The following is a 13,562-nucleotide window of genomic DNA, read 5'->3' on the forward strand; positions in this document are numbered from 1 at the left end:
CTCCCCCCTACGTGCAGTTATGTGATGCCCCACAAGAGGGCTCTTCATTTGACTGATGTACAGTTGTGTGGGTTCATGCTTTTGTGTTGAGGCAAGAGCCTCCTTGAGCAGGAACAGGGGTAGCTAACTGCTACTCCAAAGCAGGCACCGGTGAGGGTCATAACCTCACCGTACAGGTGCGTTTTCAGCGCTGTGTATGCGTTGTAAATAGACTGTTTTTCAGCCATACGGACACCAGAACCATTGGGAATCGTGCCCCACTGGCAGACGACAGCTAGGGGACTGTTTGGGGCTGAAAAGAGAGCAAAAACCAGTAAATACAGTGCTGAATTTACTGTTTTTGGGTAGAAATCAAAGGGTTTATGCCAGTGGAAGCGAGTTCCAACAAGGGAATTGGTTTCGCGCAAGTTTTGGGGCTGTTATGCTGCTGAAATTTGGCCAAATTAGATGGTATCTACCTGGATACAGGTAAAGGATTCCCAGGACTCTACTTTGTAGAGTACCCTCTCAAAGTATAAAGAAATACCGAAAGGGGCGCCAATTTTGGGGCCTACAAGTTGTCAGCGTCTGCTCGAGGCATTCTAGCTTCCGAGCCGTGTGTGTACTTAAGTGTTAATTCCCGTCGCAGGTTCCTTTTGCAAAGTGCTCTGTGTATGTGTCTAAAGTAAAGAATTTCGGGTGAAAGCCAAAGCCTACCGCCCCCACGGGTCAGTTTCAGTCCTCCTGACCCACTGTGATGTGGTGTTGAACACCATAACCTTGGTTTTCCCAAGGTTGATAGACAATCCACTGTCACGAGCAAATGTGTGCAAAGCATCTAAATGACGCTGCATCCCCTCTCGAGAGTCAAAAATCAACACAATATCATCAGCATATAGTAACAACAGAATCCATGTCCCTACTAGCTGAGCTCCTCTGTCTCCCTGACGCTCTACATAGTCTGAAAACTCATCCACATATATCCCAAAAAGAGTGGGAGATAGGGGGAATCCCTGCTTCACTCCAATAGTAGAGTGGACCCTGTCAGACATTCCCTCAGTCGTGCGCACCCGCCCCATCACTGTCTTGTATAAAGCCAAAATACCCCATATTAGCTCTATAGGCACACCCATGTCCTGTAGTCTGCGTATAAGTCTGGCTCTCAGCACAGTGTCAAAAGCTGGTGACCAACCATGACGGTGCGATAATTCCCAGGAATCATGGGATCTCCTGACTTCAAAATAGGCACAATCGTAGACATACTCCAAGTCTTAGGAAAGCCTTCATACATGGCTCGATTAAACATCATAGCAACGAGCTCTGCAAGCATAATATCTCTGACATGGATGAAGTGATCTGCTACCAGACCATCATGATCATGTGCTCTCCCTGTCTTCATCCTGTCAATGGCTTTCCTTACCCTCTCGGCAATAAAGAAAGTACATGTCTCAAGGCATGTCTCTAGTGGATCCAGCAAAGGTGGCTGCCATGATGCTGTGTAGAGAGATGTGGCATATTTCCCCCATGTCTCTGTGGAGGTGACGGCTGGTGGTGGTGAATGCTCATGAAATAGCCTCCATGCTTCGCCTGAGTCTTGACTCATAAATAGCTGGTACAGATCCCGTTCTAGCTGAGATATATAAGCCATTTTCTTTCGTCGCACTAGGCGGCGAAAGATAATCTATGAATGTCTATGTGTGGTAATACGACATGAGCACTTCCCTCTGTAATTTGATCCTCGTCTCTCTACACTCTTCATCATACCAACTGTTCTGGGGCATGCTGCCATATCGTCTCCGTGTAGGCTGGCTATGGGGGTATGCCTCTGATGCTGCATTATGGAGCGTCTCTGTCAATATCTGAGTAAGTTCATCTAGTGGGTCGTCCCGGCTCCTGAGTGCATAGCTGCCTGTATATCTCATCCATATACACAAAATCCGTCTCCCTCACGAAGGTATACCGAGTGTGTGTGGGGACCTCTCCTAATGGAGCTTTGCTAAACTGAAACATAAGAGTGAAAGACAAGATAGCATGATCAACTGCTACTCCAACTGGCCTAGTGCCCACCATGAAATCTTAAAAGAATGGAATGAGACCTTGCTGGCCATAACATAATCCACTGTACTAGCACCATGTCGATGTGGAAAGCATGTAAAACCTGCAGCTAAAAAATCTTTGTAGGCCATTCAAAATGGCCAATCTATGTGCAGTTCCCATATCTATCAAGTATCTGCCATACTCAGTGTACTCCTTATCCAGTGATAGACTGGATAGGCCCATCTCTCTAACGTCCAGTTCCCTAAGCATCTCCTCGGAAGTATCATACAATATTGTCTGGTGATGGGCAGTCCTAGCATTGAAGTCCCCTAGTATGATAATGTCGCCATCCTTGGAAAACTCCCATATGTCATTATCCAAAATAGCAAAGGGGGATTGTCATCTAGGTGATGCATATACTGACGTACTAGGAGGAAAGTAACAAATAGCAATGTAGAGGTATCTGCCTGTCTCTGCCCTTAACCTCACCCACATGTACCTAGCCTGCTCATCCCTGCGCGCTATATATATCAATGGCTGCAACTCCTCCCTGAATAGAACTGCCACTCCCCCTAAGCCCCGTCCTCGATGCTCCGATCTGGTCTCCTGTCTGCAAGCTGTCTCCCATCTATATCCTCTCACCTGTGGCGTGGATTGCCGAGGGGCTTGATGTGTCTCAGAATAGAAAATGATGTCTCTCCCAATGAAACTATCCTCTACATCAAGACGGAGTGACCCATCACAATTCCAGGCTGCCATCTTTAGTGTGGTCCCATAGGTCTTGCACCGTCATGCGGAGCGTCGCTCCAATATCACCACCCTTCCATCCCGGTAAAAAGCAATCCTCCCTTTTTCCCTTGCTGCTCTATTTCCGGCATTACCTCTTGCATATGAGCAATCTGCGAGAGGGTGACGTCATCTCCAAGAAAGATGCATGTCTTCTTTAGAGTCGGTCTCTTCGCTTCTATGGAGGGGAAACGGAGGATGAGTGCCCTTTCCTTCGAGGTTTCCCCCTTGCTCCCACTTTTCTTATTGCCCACTCTCCAAGCCCTCATACGCGTCTGCTCATTAACCCCCCACCAGAGTCATGAGTTCTTTCACCTCTTCATCCACATTATCTTGGTCTTTGAGGCCACATATCCTTACAGGTAAGGCCCGTACACGTCTCCTTTGCTCCTCTTCTAGTGTCAAGTTAATGATGGTTGTGTGGGGGTTATTTCCTTGCCCTTTCCTTTCTTGACAATCTCGATCCATTTCTCGGCCTCTTCTACTTTTTGTTGGGTCTTTGTGATGACATCTACCCACGAGGTCGTCATTTCTTTTCGTTGCTCCTCTCCTTTGATGGGCCGCACTTGTTCTTTGATCGTGTTAAGCTCTTCAACTACTGAGGGTTGAAGTCTCCCTCTTCGAGGACATTTTGCGATCGCACCTCTGCAAGCTCCTTCTTGAGTAGTGCAATTTCCTCACCTTGCGCCTTCACACGATCCTCAAGTGTATGTATCGTGCTTTCCTGTGCCGACACGCGCTCGTCGAGTGCCTTTATAGTACCTAGAAGGTGGCAATTAATCTTGTTGATGGACTCGCTCATTTCTTCCTTGCATTTTTGAATGGCATCCTCCATAGGATCATCCTTGCCATTTTGTTTCCTCATGATTGAAGGCTGCAAAAGGAGAGGGAGAGGAAAACTAAAAGAATTTTGAAGAGAGAAAGTCGGCTATCAATTTTATTTTATTTTATTTTTTTCTCTCTACGCGTGCAAGCTTTCTCTCTCTACACGTGCAGGCTTTCTCTCTCTACGCTTTCTCTCTCTCTCTCTCTCTCTCTCTCTCTCTCTCTCTCTCTCTACGCTCTCTTTTCCACTTTCTCTCTCTACGCACGGGGCAGCGGGGGGGGCGGGGGGCGAGAGGGGGGCGGGCTGCAGAGGGAGAGCGCTAGAGGGTCGGGCTACAAGGAGAGCGCGAGGCAGGGCAGGGCTGCACACACACAGAGAGAGAAATGAAATGAAATGAAATGTTATATTAACGTCTTTAAAAGGACAAAGTGACCTATGAGACTAGAAAGTTACAATGCAGTGTATCTGATACAAAATCAGATTAACAAAATAAATTAAACTAGGATAACAAAATATAAATAATGCGGAATCCTAAACTAAGCTGATAGGTGTGAAAGGTGAAAGGCGTAAAATGAGAAATGAAATGAAATGTTATATTAACGTCTTCAGAAGGCCAGAATGACCTATGAGACCAGAAAGTTACAATGTGGTGGATCTGATACAAAGTCGGTAACAAAAATGACAAAATAAAATGACAGAATAAAATGCTATGGAATCTGAAACAGCTAGGTGTGATCTAAGCAGATAGGTGGGATAGCTAAATCACAGATCACAAAAGATCCAGCATCGGTCCGCTGGCGGATATCATCAATCTCCTCCATGGTCAATAGCCTGACCGGGCGTCGTGCATGTCGGGCCAAAGTGATCCGAATCCTCTAATGAAACCTCCGTTGATGCTGTGTAGTCCTCCGCAATCGTGGGCGTCTGGATCTCCCTAGCTCGGTCGCTCGGTTGATCAGTGTGCCTCCGGTGTGAGGCGGCGAGCTCTCCTATGGTAGTAGCTCCTCGGGGTGTCCAGTGTCTGCTCTAAAGAAGTCTGTGATCCGTCTCTGAGACTGGCTGGCCCCTCCTCTCATCAGGCTCTCTCTGTGTCTGCGCAGCTCGAGCAAAAACAGACCCAAGCATCTCTGATCCTCGTATCGCATGACTCTAGAGAGTGGTCCGAAGCCCTCTCTGAACAAGCAGTGGAAGCGGCCACGTATCTCGTAGTAGACGGGGCAGTGACATGTGTAGTGCAACTCTGTCTCAGGCTCAAGGTCACATAGGAGGCATGTCGTGGCCTCTACTGGTACTCTGCTGTATCTCACAGTCTCGATCCACAGCTGGTGTGAAGATGTGCGTAGCTGGCCAATAGCACACCGTATCCCATGAGACAAGTGGGTGTCCATGTATCTAGGTCTCATCACAAAACCGTCCTCCGTAAGCTGGAGAAGATGCTCTCTGTAGAAAGCCATCTTTGTGCCCAACTCCTGTGCTAGCTGTATCCATGTTCTCCTGATGTCTAGCTGAGTCAGGTCCTGGCGGATGAGCCTGGTGATCTCGGATTGTGTGAGAGTCAGAGAGTGTGCATCCAGTGAGTACTGGAAGGGGGGCAGTGTGTCTATGCTGAACCCATGTGCCTGAAACCATGATGTCATCTCCCCATACCAGCATGTTGTATCTCCCTGCATGGCTAACTGTCGAGAGGACTCAAGTGCAAGGCGGGCATATCTGTTTCGGGAAAGTTCCCAAATGCGGTGTATGAAGGAGACAGATCTGGTGAGCGCCTCAACCACTAGCGGGGGGGCAGCTAGCTCTGCTCGTATAATGGCACGTGGTACTGAAGCCTTGGCTCTAATGAGCCGTGAGATCATAGAGACTAGTGGCTTCTCCATGTCCCCCCATCCATAAGTGCGACCTGTCCTCCCATGATGGTCCAATTAAGGTCCCCAAATCTCAGCTCCATAGAGCAATGCAGAAGCCACCAGGGTGTCAAAGAGCCAGAGCTTCGTCCGAGGCTCCTGAAACTGAACATGTGAACACATCCTCTCCAATCTACCCAATGGTGCGTGGGCTCTGGTCAATCTAGTCTCTGCTGCTCTTCTCAATGAAAATGCTGGTCCACTAAAAACCACTCCAAGGTAGGTGTAAGCATCTCTATACTCCACTGTCTCCTGGCCGTATGTGAATGTTGGCGCTGACCTCCTGATCCACTGTGCGGTCGTATTAAATACCATGACTATATTAACGTCTACAAAAGGCCAAAATAACCTATGAGACCAAACTGATTACAATGGTGAGTCTAGTACCAAGTCTGGGTACAAACAAAGAAAACTACAAACTAAAAACTGAGATAGGAGTGCTACCGACTTCTATGGGTGGTTGGTATGTTGAGCAATGGTATAATGCCACAAAGGTACAAAGTGGGGATAAGTGTCACCATGATACAATATAGCAGTAGCATGAAGCCTATCCTGATCGACACTCTGGGTGTCGTGCTAGAATCCTGTGGATCCTCTGCCGCAATCTCCGTCGGTGCTGCGTGGCTCCCCTCCTCATTCGTGGTCATCTCGATCTCCCCAGACAGATGAAATGAAATCCTACATTAACATCCCTAGCTCCAATGCTCGGTCAATGAGACTACCGCGGGTGTGAGTATGAGCTGAGCTTTGCAATGGTGGTTGCTCCTCTATCTGTCCAGTGTCTAGTGTGAAGAGATCAGTAATCTGTCTCTGGGATTGTCTCTCTCTAGATCTCCTCAATAAACTCTCTCTTTGTCTGTGTAGCTCAAGTAGATACAGTCCAAGACATCTCTAGTCCTGATAGCTCATGACTTTGGGGAAGGGTTCGAAGACCTCTCTGAACAGACAGTGGATGCGACCCTGTATCTAGTAATACATTGTGCACTCACATATATAATGCATCTCCATCTCTAGCTTTGTATGGCATAGGCGGAATATCATGCTAGCTGCTGGTATCCCTCTGAATCTACCAATCTCAATCTCAAGCTGGTGTGGAGTTGTCCGTATCTCATCAATGGCACACAATAACCCATGAGATAGAGATGTCTCCATATAGCTGGGTCGAATCACAAATCCATCCCCTGTGAGTTGGATAACCCGACTTCCATTCAATTGCCACATCATCACAAAACGTCCATACAGCCGTATTTCCACTGAGACATGTGCCGCTGTGCGCACCACAAATTGAATTGCTAGTCAACAATTCATGCAACCGTGTGTATGCCCAAAAGCCCACCTCAGGAAGTAGTCACAAGAATCTCGTAAAACAAGTGCCACATCATATTTCTTCAAAGAAAGTAGTTAGGTTAGGTAAGCACATGCTCGCACACACCAGACTCCATGATTCCGACCACTGGATGACCCCAACCACAAACCCATCTGCCCTAACCACAAGTCATCGTTAGCATCAGATGTCGGAAAGACAGCTTGAACAACTGACAGCACCTTGAAAAATCATTTATGAAAAGAGGATTATGCAGGGTCCTAACCAGTGACTACTGTAGTGCATTTGTATGGACACCCAAGCCTGTGAACAGCCTTACAATGGCGGCACTACATACCCTAGGGTTTCCTAGTCTACAGGTTGGTTCAAGGTCATCGTAGCATGCACAACAGTGGTCGTACGACTGGCCCTACGTCAACCTCACTCTACATCATACATTTGCACAAGTTGCGAGGGAGGTGAGTATGGTAACACCACACACTCTCACTCAACTGCACCCAAACTAGCGGAGAGATTCATACTCATCTCCCTCGCAACTTGTGCAGCACAAAATTCTAGTCAATTCATGATCCAACACAACTCCGCAATAACCACAAGAATGAGCATCTTGCTTTAGTAGGTTGATGATTTTAATTTGCCAACCTAAGCATCTTTACTGCTACAACAAAACACTTGTTTAAGCCTTGGTCTATGGCTTGTGTGGCTGTGGCCCTCATCTCTTGCAATGAGGCACACCACGTTGCCTTGACAAGCTCCCCTCAAGCATAATCTCATCACTTTGTCTAGGAAAGTCGCTCAGTTTCTCCCCTTGGTATTGGCAATGGGCTGAGCTTCATTTCATGTGGACCCTTCATTGCCACCATTCTTTGTTGTAAGCAGGGTGACACTTCTACATCACAAACAAGGTTGACAGAATGGTGGAGGTTGAGCTACTCCAATCAAGGTCAAGTGGCTGCGCAAGTTTCACAGGTTGACCAAACGATTGACGTTGAGCTTCGAGCTTTGTTCAAGCCACCAGCAGTTTCACAAGTCTCATTACCGCCCATAGGCACAAGTCTCATTACCGCCCATAGAAAGTAACACTAAGCGGAAGTTTTCATGTGAACATGATGATTTTGAGGAGGTGGATGTATAACCTTCATACAATCATTTGGTCTTGCAAAAGGCAAACCTAGTGACAATGTTAATGTTTCGTTGTTGAGTAATTGAAAGGTTATTGTTGCAGGATCAAAACTTGTATATCAAGCTTTGAAGAACTCAAGTGAATGCATCACCTACAAACCCCCGATGCCCTGTTCAACACCACTTCCTCAAGTGCTTATGGAGTTGAAACCTAGGCACCAACAACAATTTTCATGAGAAGATTCTCATTCAAAGGGATGAGGGTATAAGCTTTCAGGCCCGCAAGCCAAACGTATCCCCAAAGCTTGTTTCAATTAGAGAGAGCAATATCATCTCTTAAACGATTGCAACTTAGTAAGAAACCATTCAAGCAACCTGACTCTTCCCCACTCCTAATTCTAAAGAGAAGAGGGAGCCATCCAAAAATAATAATCGTCCTCCACCTCAGGGGCAAAGATCAAAGTTTGAAGAAGCCAAAAGGTAGAAGCAGGTTTCCATTTTGTCTACCTTGACAAAAAGGTCACTGAAACTCAATATGAGGGGCCAGGGTACTGCCACCATGTGAAAAGAGAAAATAGCTAAAGTAGTGAAAGTAAGGGAACATAATCAAGCCACAGGAGCAGACTCCCATTCCTGGCAGACACCTATAATGGGGCAACAAGACAACACAAAGCAATCGAGATTACTTCACCAAAAGGAGATGCAGCTCACAACAGGAAACGCTCCAAGCAAACATGCAAGAGATAAGTGCTCTCTATTCTATAGATTCTTTCACCAATACAAAAATTTTCACTCTCCTTCATAAAGAATTCTGTTTCGCCAATAACGTTTTTGCTGTCAAAATTTTGAATCTTGGCTAAGCGAAAATAAGTTTCTTTAAGTAGGCCAAAAAGATCTCATTATCAGTACAGGAGTTGAGCACAATACCTTCCATCCATCCTTCTGGCGTAGAGAGTGTTCAAGCATTATCATCAAAAAATTGTACACAAGATCTTCAATTTCCCCAAAAATTCCGGTGACTTCTGGCAACTTTGATGAGCCTACCTTCACATGCTTTTTGATAAGAGAGACATAAATTCCATGTTTGAAAAGAAAGGGAAACAATTTCAAGCAAAAAACGAGAAAAGAAAGGTCACCTCATAATTCGAAATCAGTATCTCAAGCAACCATTCAGGCCATTCGGGCATTGCCGTCAAAATTATCCGGTTTTCTGAATGAGTGCAAGCAAGAAAGAGAATATCCTGCATTTTGCAAGCTCCACCGATTAGCTATCACCAATAATCATCTCATCAGTATATAACAATGCCGAGTTTAGTGAAGAAGTATTAATTAAAGCATGTGCATGTTAAACATTACAATGTGGATCATAGAAACTGTTGCGTATTTGCATCTATAAGTTACCAACCAGAAAGAATCACAAACGAGCATCAGGACAACAAAGACAGCATCTATGATCCTGAATATACATACAAAATGCTACCAACAATTTCAGAGTTTGATAACAGTAAATAACGTTCTTGATTTGAAGAGACGGGCAATTAAAACTGCAAATTTTCTACATAAAAGCAAGACAAAGAGTAAATGGAGCACAAACTTGCAAAGCTCTGATTTGCAAAGGTTTTGATCCATGAGGCAGAGCTCGTAAAAGCACAGCAAGAAGGTGTGTGTGGTCAAAACTGTGAAATGAGTCATAAAAATTCACACTGTCTTCAGATGATAATGAGCCTGCCTGAAAGCAAAAACACAAGTTTAGCAAGCTAGGAACTGGGGATAAAATTTTAAAGATGGAGTTTGGAGAGAATCTGCATCACCTCTGATCTAATCACTGCTGCCAAGAGAGCCTCATAGACTCTGTCAGTGAGAAGCCTTTTTGGTGCTGCTTGAAAAGCTTTTTGTAAAGCATATAATAACCATACACTCCCATCAATGTTTGAACTCAATCCATGCTCTGCTAGGTTTGATGCAGACAGCGTCAATGAGCCACTTGCTGGCCACGAAACAGATGGAATTGCTGAGTGTCTCAAATGCCCTCCTGATATTAAGGCACCTAGGAGACCTATAATGCCGACCACTATACCATCTCCTCTGTCAATATTTCGAAAATTATTTTTTGCGCTGTCAGAGGTAATTGACAAGCCTATTCCTCCTATATTTCTGGTTGTTAATAAGCCTGAAGTTCGATTCCCTGTATCCGAAGACTCTGTTTTTGAAATATTCTCAGATCCAATCGAAGACGAACTTTCAGATCCTAAAATACACTCCTTAGAAACACCTGCAACATCCAGGCTGTCAGCTCTGACACTACCAAGTACATTGACTACAGTACCTGACCTGTCAATTTGACCTGTCTCTTGCAGATGCCTGTTCTCACCAATTTCAGTCACCACCTCATCAGTTTCCCAAGACTTCTCATGCTTTAACCCCACCTCAGCCTTCTCTCTTTCCAAGTACTGCATGTAATAGGGAGTTTCTCCAGCTTCATTTTCTCGTTGCAGAAGCGTAAGGAGCATTTCAATGCCACCAAAACGAACAAAATTTTCTGCAAAAACAGCTGCTCGTGAAGTATTTGGCTGGACGACTAATCTGTAAAAAAGGCACAGAATCCGAGCGACCTGGAACGGGGGAAGAAAATTTCATTGCAGTCAGTCCTACGCCTACGCAGAAGAACTTACATAATCCAGACCATGAAAGCAAACAACTAGAGAAAAACATGCTCTTCGTTCATGAGTTTAAATGCATGAAAGAATGTAACCCTAAGCAGCATATTGTAAAGGCACAACTTTAGAATAACTAAGCATTATACGCAAAGGCACATCAAGGAATTGTGCAATTCATTCACTTCCTCCCCGTTGAACTTAACAATGATCATAACAGAAGCAAACAATGATCATAGAAGCAAACCAGAAGGCACACCATTCCCCATTGTTCTAAAAAACAATCCTCAAAGAAATACTCACAGAAAGAAAGAGTATACTAATGTCTCTAAAAGACCAATGTCGCCTACAAGCCCAAAATTGTACATACAATCAAATGTATCCTTCTCAACTAGGAGACAAAAGAGCAAGCCTAAAGCAAAAGTAACCACTTTGGAATAGTGGTTGGAAAATATAATTGTGAACTACCAGAATCTGCAAGACTTTAATGAACTTTAGCACTTCAAAACAATTGAACATTCAACAAACTGACCTGAACAAGAGAGTGAAGGGAAACAGAGAAGATGGTGGAGTGGGCTGCTCCTGCACAAGAGACTCAATGTACCTAAACCGCCACTCTCAGTGTGGTGGGTTGGGTATTTTTTTATTGCTGAGTTTGAGTCCAACTTGATGGCAAAAATCTGTGAGTCCTCGACGAGTTCTCAACCTTCATGTACCACGGAGCAAACTGTGCGCGCCCAATTGCCTACGTTTGATGACTCTTATGCACACTCAAGTAAAAGCATGGCCACCGAAAAATCAGCCCCATGCAAGTAGAAAACATCCTATCCGAAACATGCTGATGATTTTTGACTTATTGTGTGTGCACGCATGCGAGAGAGAGAAATGAAATGAAATGAAATGTTATATTAACGTCTTCAAAACGCCATAGTGACCTATGAGACCAGAAAGTTACAAGGTGGTGGATCTGATACAAAGTCAGAGTAACAAAATAACAACAGTACAAAACAAAGATATATACTATGGGATCCTAGATTGGTCGATGTGAACTAAGCAAAAATGGGTGGCTTGCTGGGATAGCTGAATCATAGGAGATCTAACATCGGTCGTTGGCGGATCTCATCAATCTCCTCCATGGTTAGTAGTCTGACCGGGCGTCGTGCATGCCTGGCCAACGTGCTCTGAATCTTCTGACGTAGCCTCCGTCGATGTTGTGTAGTCCTCCACAGTCAAGGGCGCCTAGAATTCCCCAGTTCAATCGCTCGGTCGATCAGTGTGCCTCTGGTGTGAGACGCGGGGGAGCTCTGCTGTGGGAGTGGCTCTTGCGACTGTCCCGTGTCTGCTCTGAAGAAGTCTGTTATCCATCTTTGAGACTCGCTAGCCTCGCCATTCATCAGGCTATCTCTGTGTCTGCGCAGCTCGAGCAAGAACAAACCCAGGCATCTCTGATCTTCGTATCCCATGACTCTTGAGAGTGATCCAAAACCCTCTCTGAACAAGCAATGGAAGCGGCCTCGTACCTCGTAGTAGACGGGGCAGCGGCATGTATAATGCAGCTCTGTCTCAGGCTCCATGTCACACAAGGGGCATGTCCTGGCCTCTGCTGGTACTCCGCTGTATCTCCCAGTCTCAATCCGCAACTGGTGAGAAGATGTGCGTAACTGGCCAATAGCACATCGTATCCCATGAGACAAGTGGGTGTCCATGTATCTGGGTCTCATCCCAAAACCATCTTCCGTATGCTGGAGAAGGTGGTCTCTGTAGAAAGCCATCTTCGTGCCCAATTCTTGTGTTGGTTGTATCCATGTCCTCCTGGTGTCTAGCTGGGTAAGGTCTTGGCGGATGAGCTTGGTGATCTCTAACTGTGTAAGAGTGAGAGATGGTGCATCCAATGAGCACTGGAATGGTGGCAACCTGTCTATGCTGAACCCATGCGCCTGAAACCATGATGCCATCTCCCCATACCAGCATGTTGTATCTCCTTGATGGCTAACTGTTGAGAGGACTCAAGTGCTATGTGAGCATATCTGTCTCTAGGAAGTTCCCATGTGCGGTTTATGAAGGAGACTGATCTGGTGAGCGCCTCCACCACTAGTGGGGGGGCCACTAGCTCTGCTCGGATAATGGCCCATGGTACTGATGCCTTGGCTCTAATGAGCCGCGAGATCATAGAGACGAGAGGTTTCTCCATGTTCCCCCATCCATCTGTGCAACCCGGCCTCCCGTGGTGATCCAATGAAGGTCCCCATATCTCAGCTCCATAGAGCAATGCTGAAGCCACCATAGTGTCAAAGAGCCAGAGCTTCGTCCGAGGCTCCTGAAACTGAACCTGCCGAACACATCTTCTCTAATCTACCCAGTGCTGCGTGGGCTCTGATCAGTCTGGTCTCTGCTGCTCTTCTGAGTGAGAATGCACATCCGCTAAAAACCACTCCAAGGTGAGTGTAAGCATTTGTGTACTCCACAGTCTCCTGGCCGTATGTGAATGTAGGTGCTGACCTCCTGATCCACTGTGGGGTGGTATTAAACACCATAACCTTGGTTTTACCAAGATTGACAGACAAACCACTTTCGTGGGCAAACCTATGCAAAGCATCCAGTTGACGTTGCATTCCCTCTGGAGATTCGGAGATCAACACTACATCATCAGCATATAACAAAAGTGGAATCCATGTCCCTGCCAACTGTGCACCTCTATCACCATCGCTCTCAATGTAGACAGAAACCTCATCCACATACATACCGAAGAGAGTAGGAGAGAGCGGGCAACCCTCCTTCACCCCAATAGTGGAGTGAACCGGTGTAGAAAGTCCCTCAGGGGTGCGTACATGCCCTACTACTGATCTGTACAATGCCATGATCCCCCAAATGAGCTCTGTGGGTACTCCCATTTCCTATAATCTGCGCATCAATCTAGCTCTGGGTAATGTGTC

At 45.9% G+C, this 13,562-nt stretch overlaps 1 protein-coding gene across 1 annotated transcript in view; it reads right to left on the reverse strand.

Moving 5' to 3' along the window:
• The window catches only part of LOC147437714 (WD-40 repeat family protein / beige-like protein), a 168,731-nt gene that overhangs the window by 125,678 nt on the left and 29,491 nt on the right, over positions 1-13,562 (reverse strand). The window contains exons 5-8 of the mRNA XM_086486596.1: positions 9,787-10,587; positions 9,570-9,704; positions 9,112-9,216; positions 8,903-9,028 (exon numbers count right to left, since the gene is read on the reverse strand). Coding sequence (XP_086342722.1) covers positions 8,903-9,028; positions 9,112-9,216; positions 9,570-9,704; positions 9,787-10,587 — 1,167 coding nt within the window. The remainder of the gene's footprint in view (positions 1-8,902; positions 9,029-9,111; positions 9,217-9,569; positions 9,705-9,786; positions 10,588-13,562) is intronic.

Source organism: Adiantum capillus-veneris, chromosome 17, assembly GCF_014529385.1.
Source record: "Adiantum capillus-veneris isolate H3 chromosome 17, ASM1452938v2, whole genome shotgun sequence".
Taxonomy (NCBI): Eukaryota; Viridiplantae; Streptophyta; class Polypodiopsida; order Polypodiales; family Pteridaceae; genus Adiantum; species Adiantum capillus-veneris.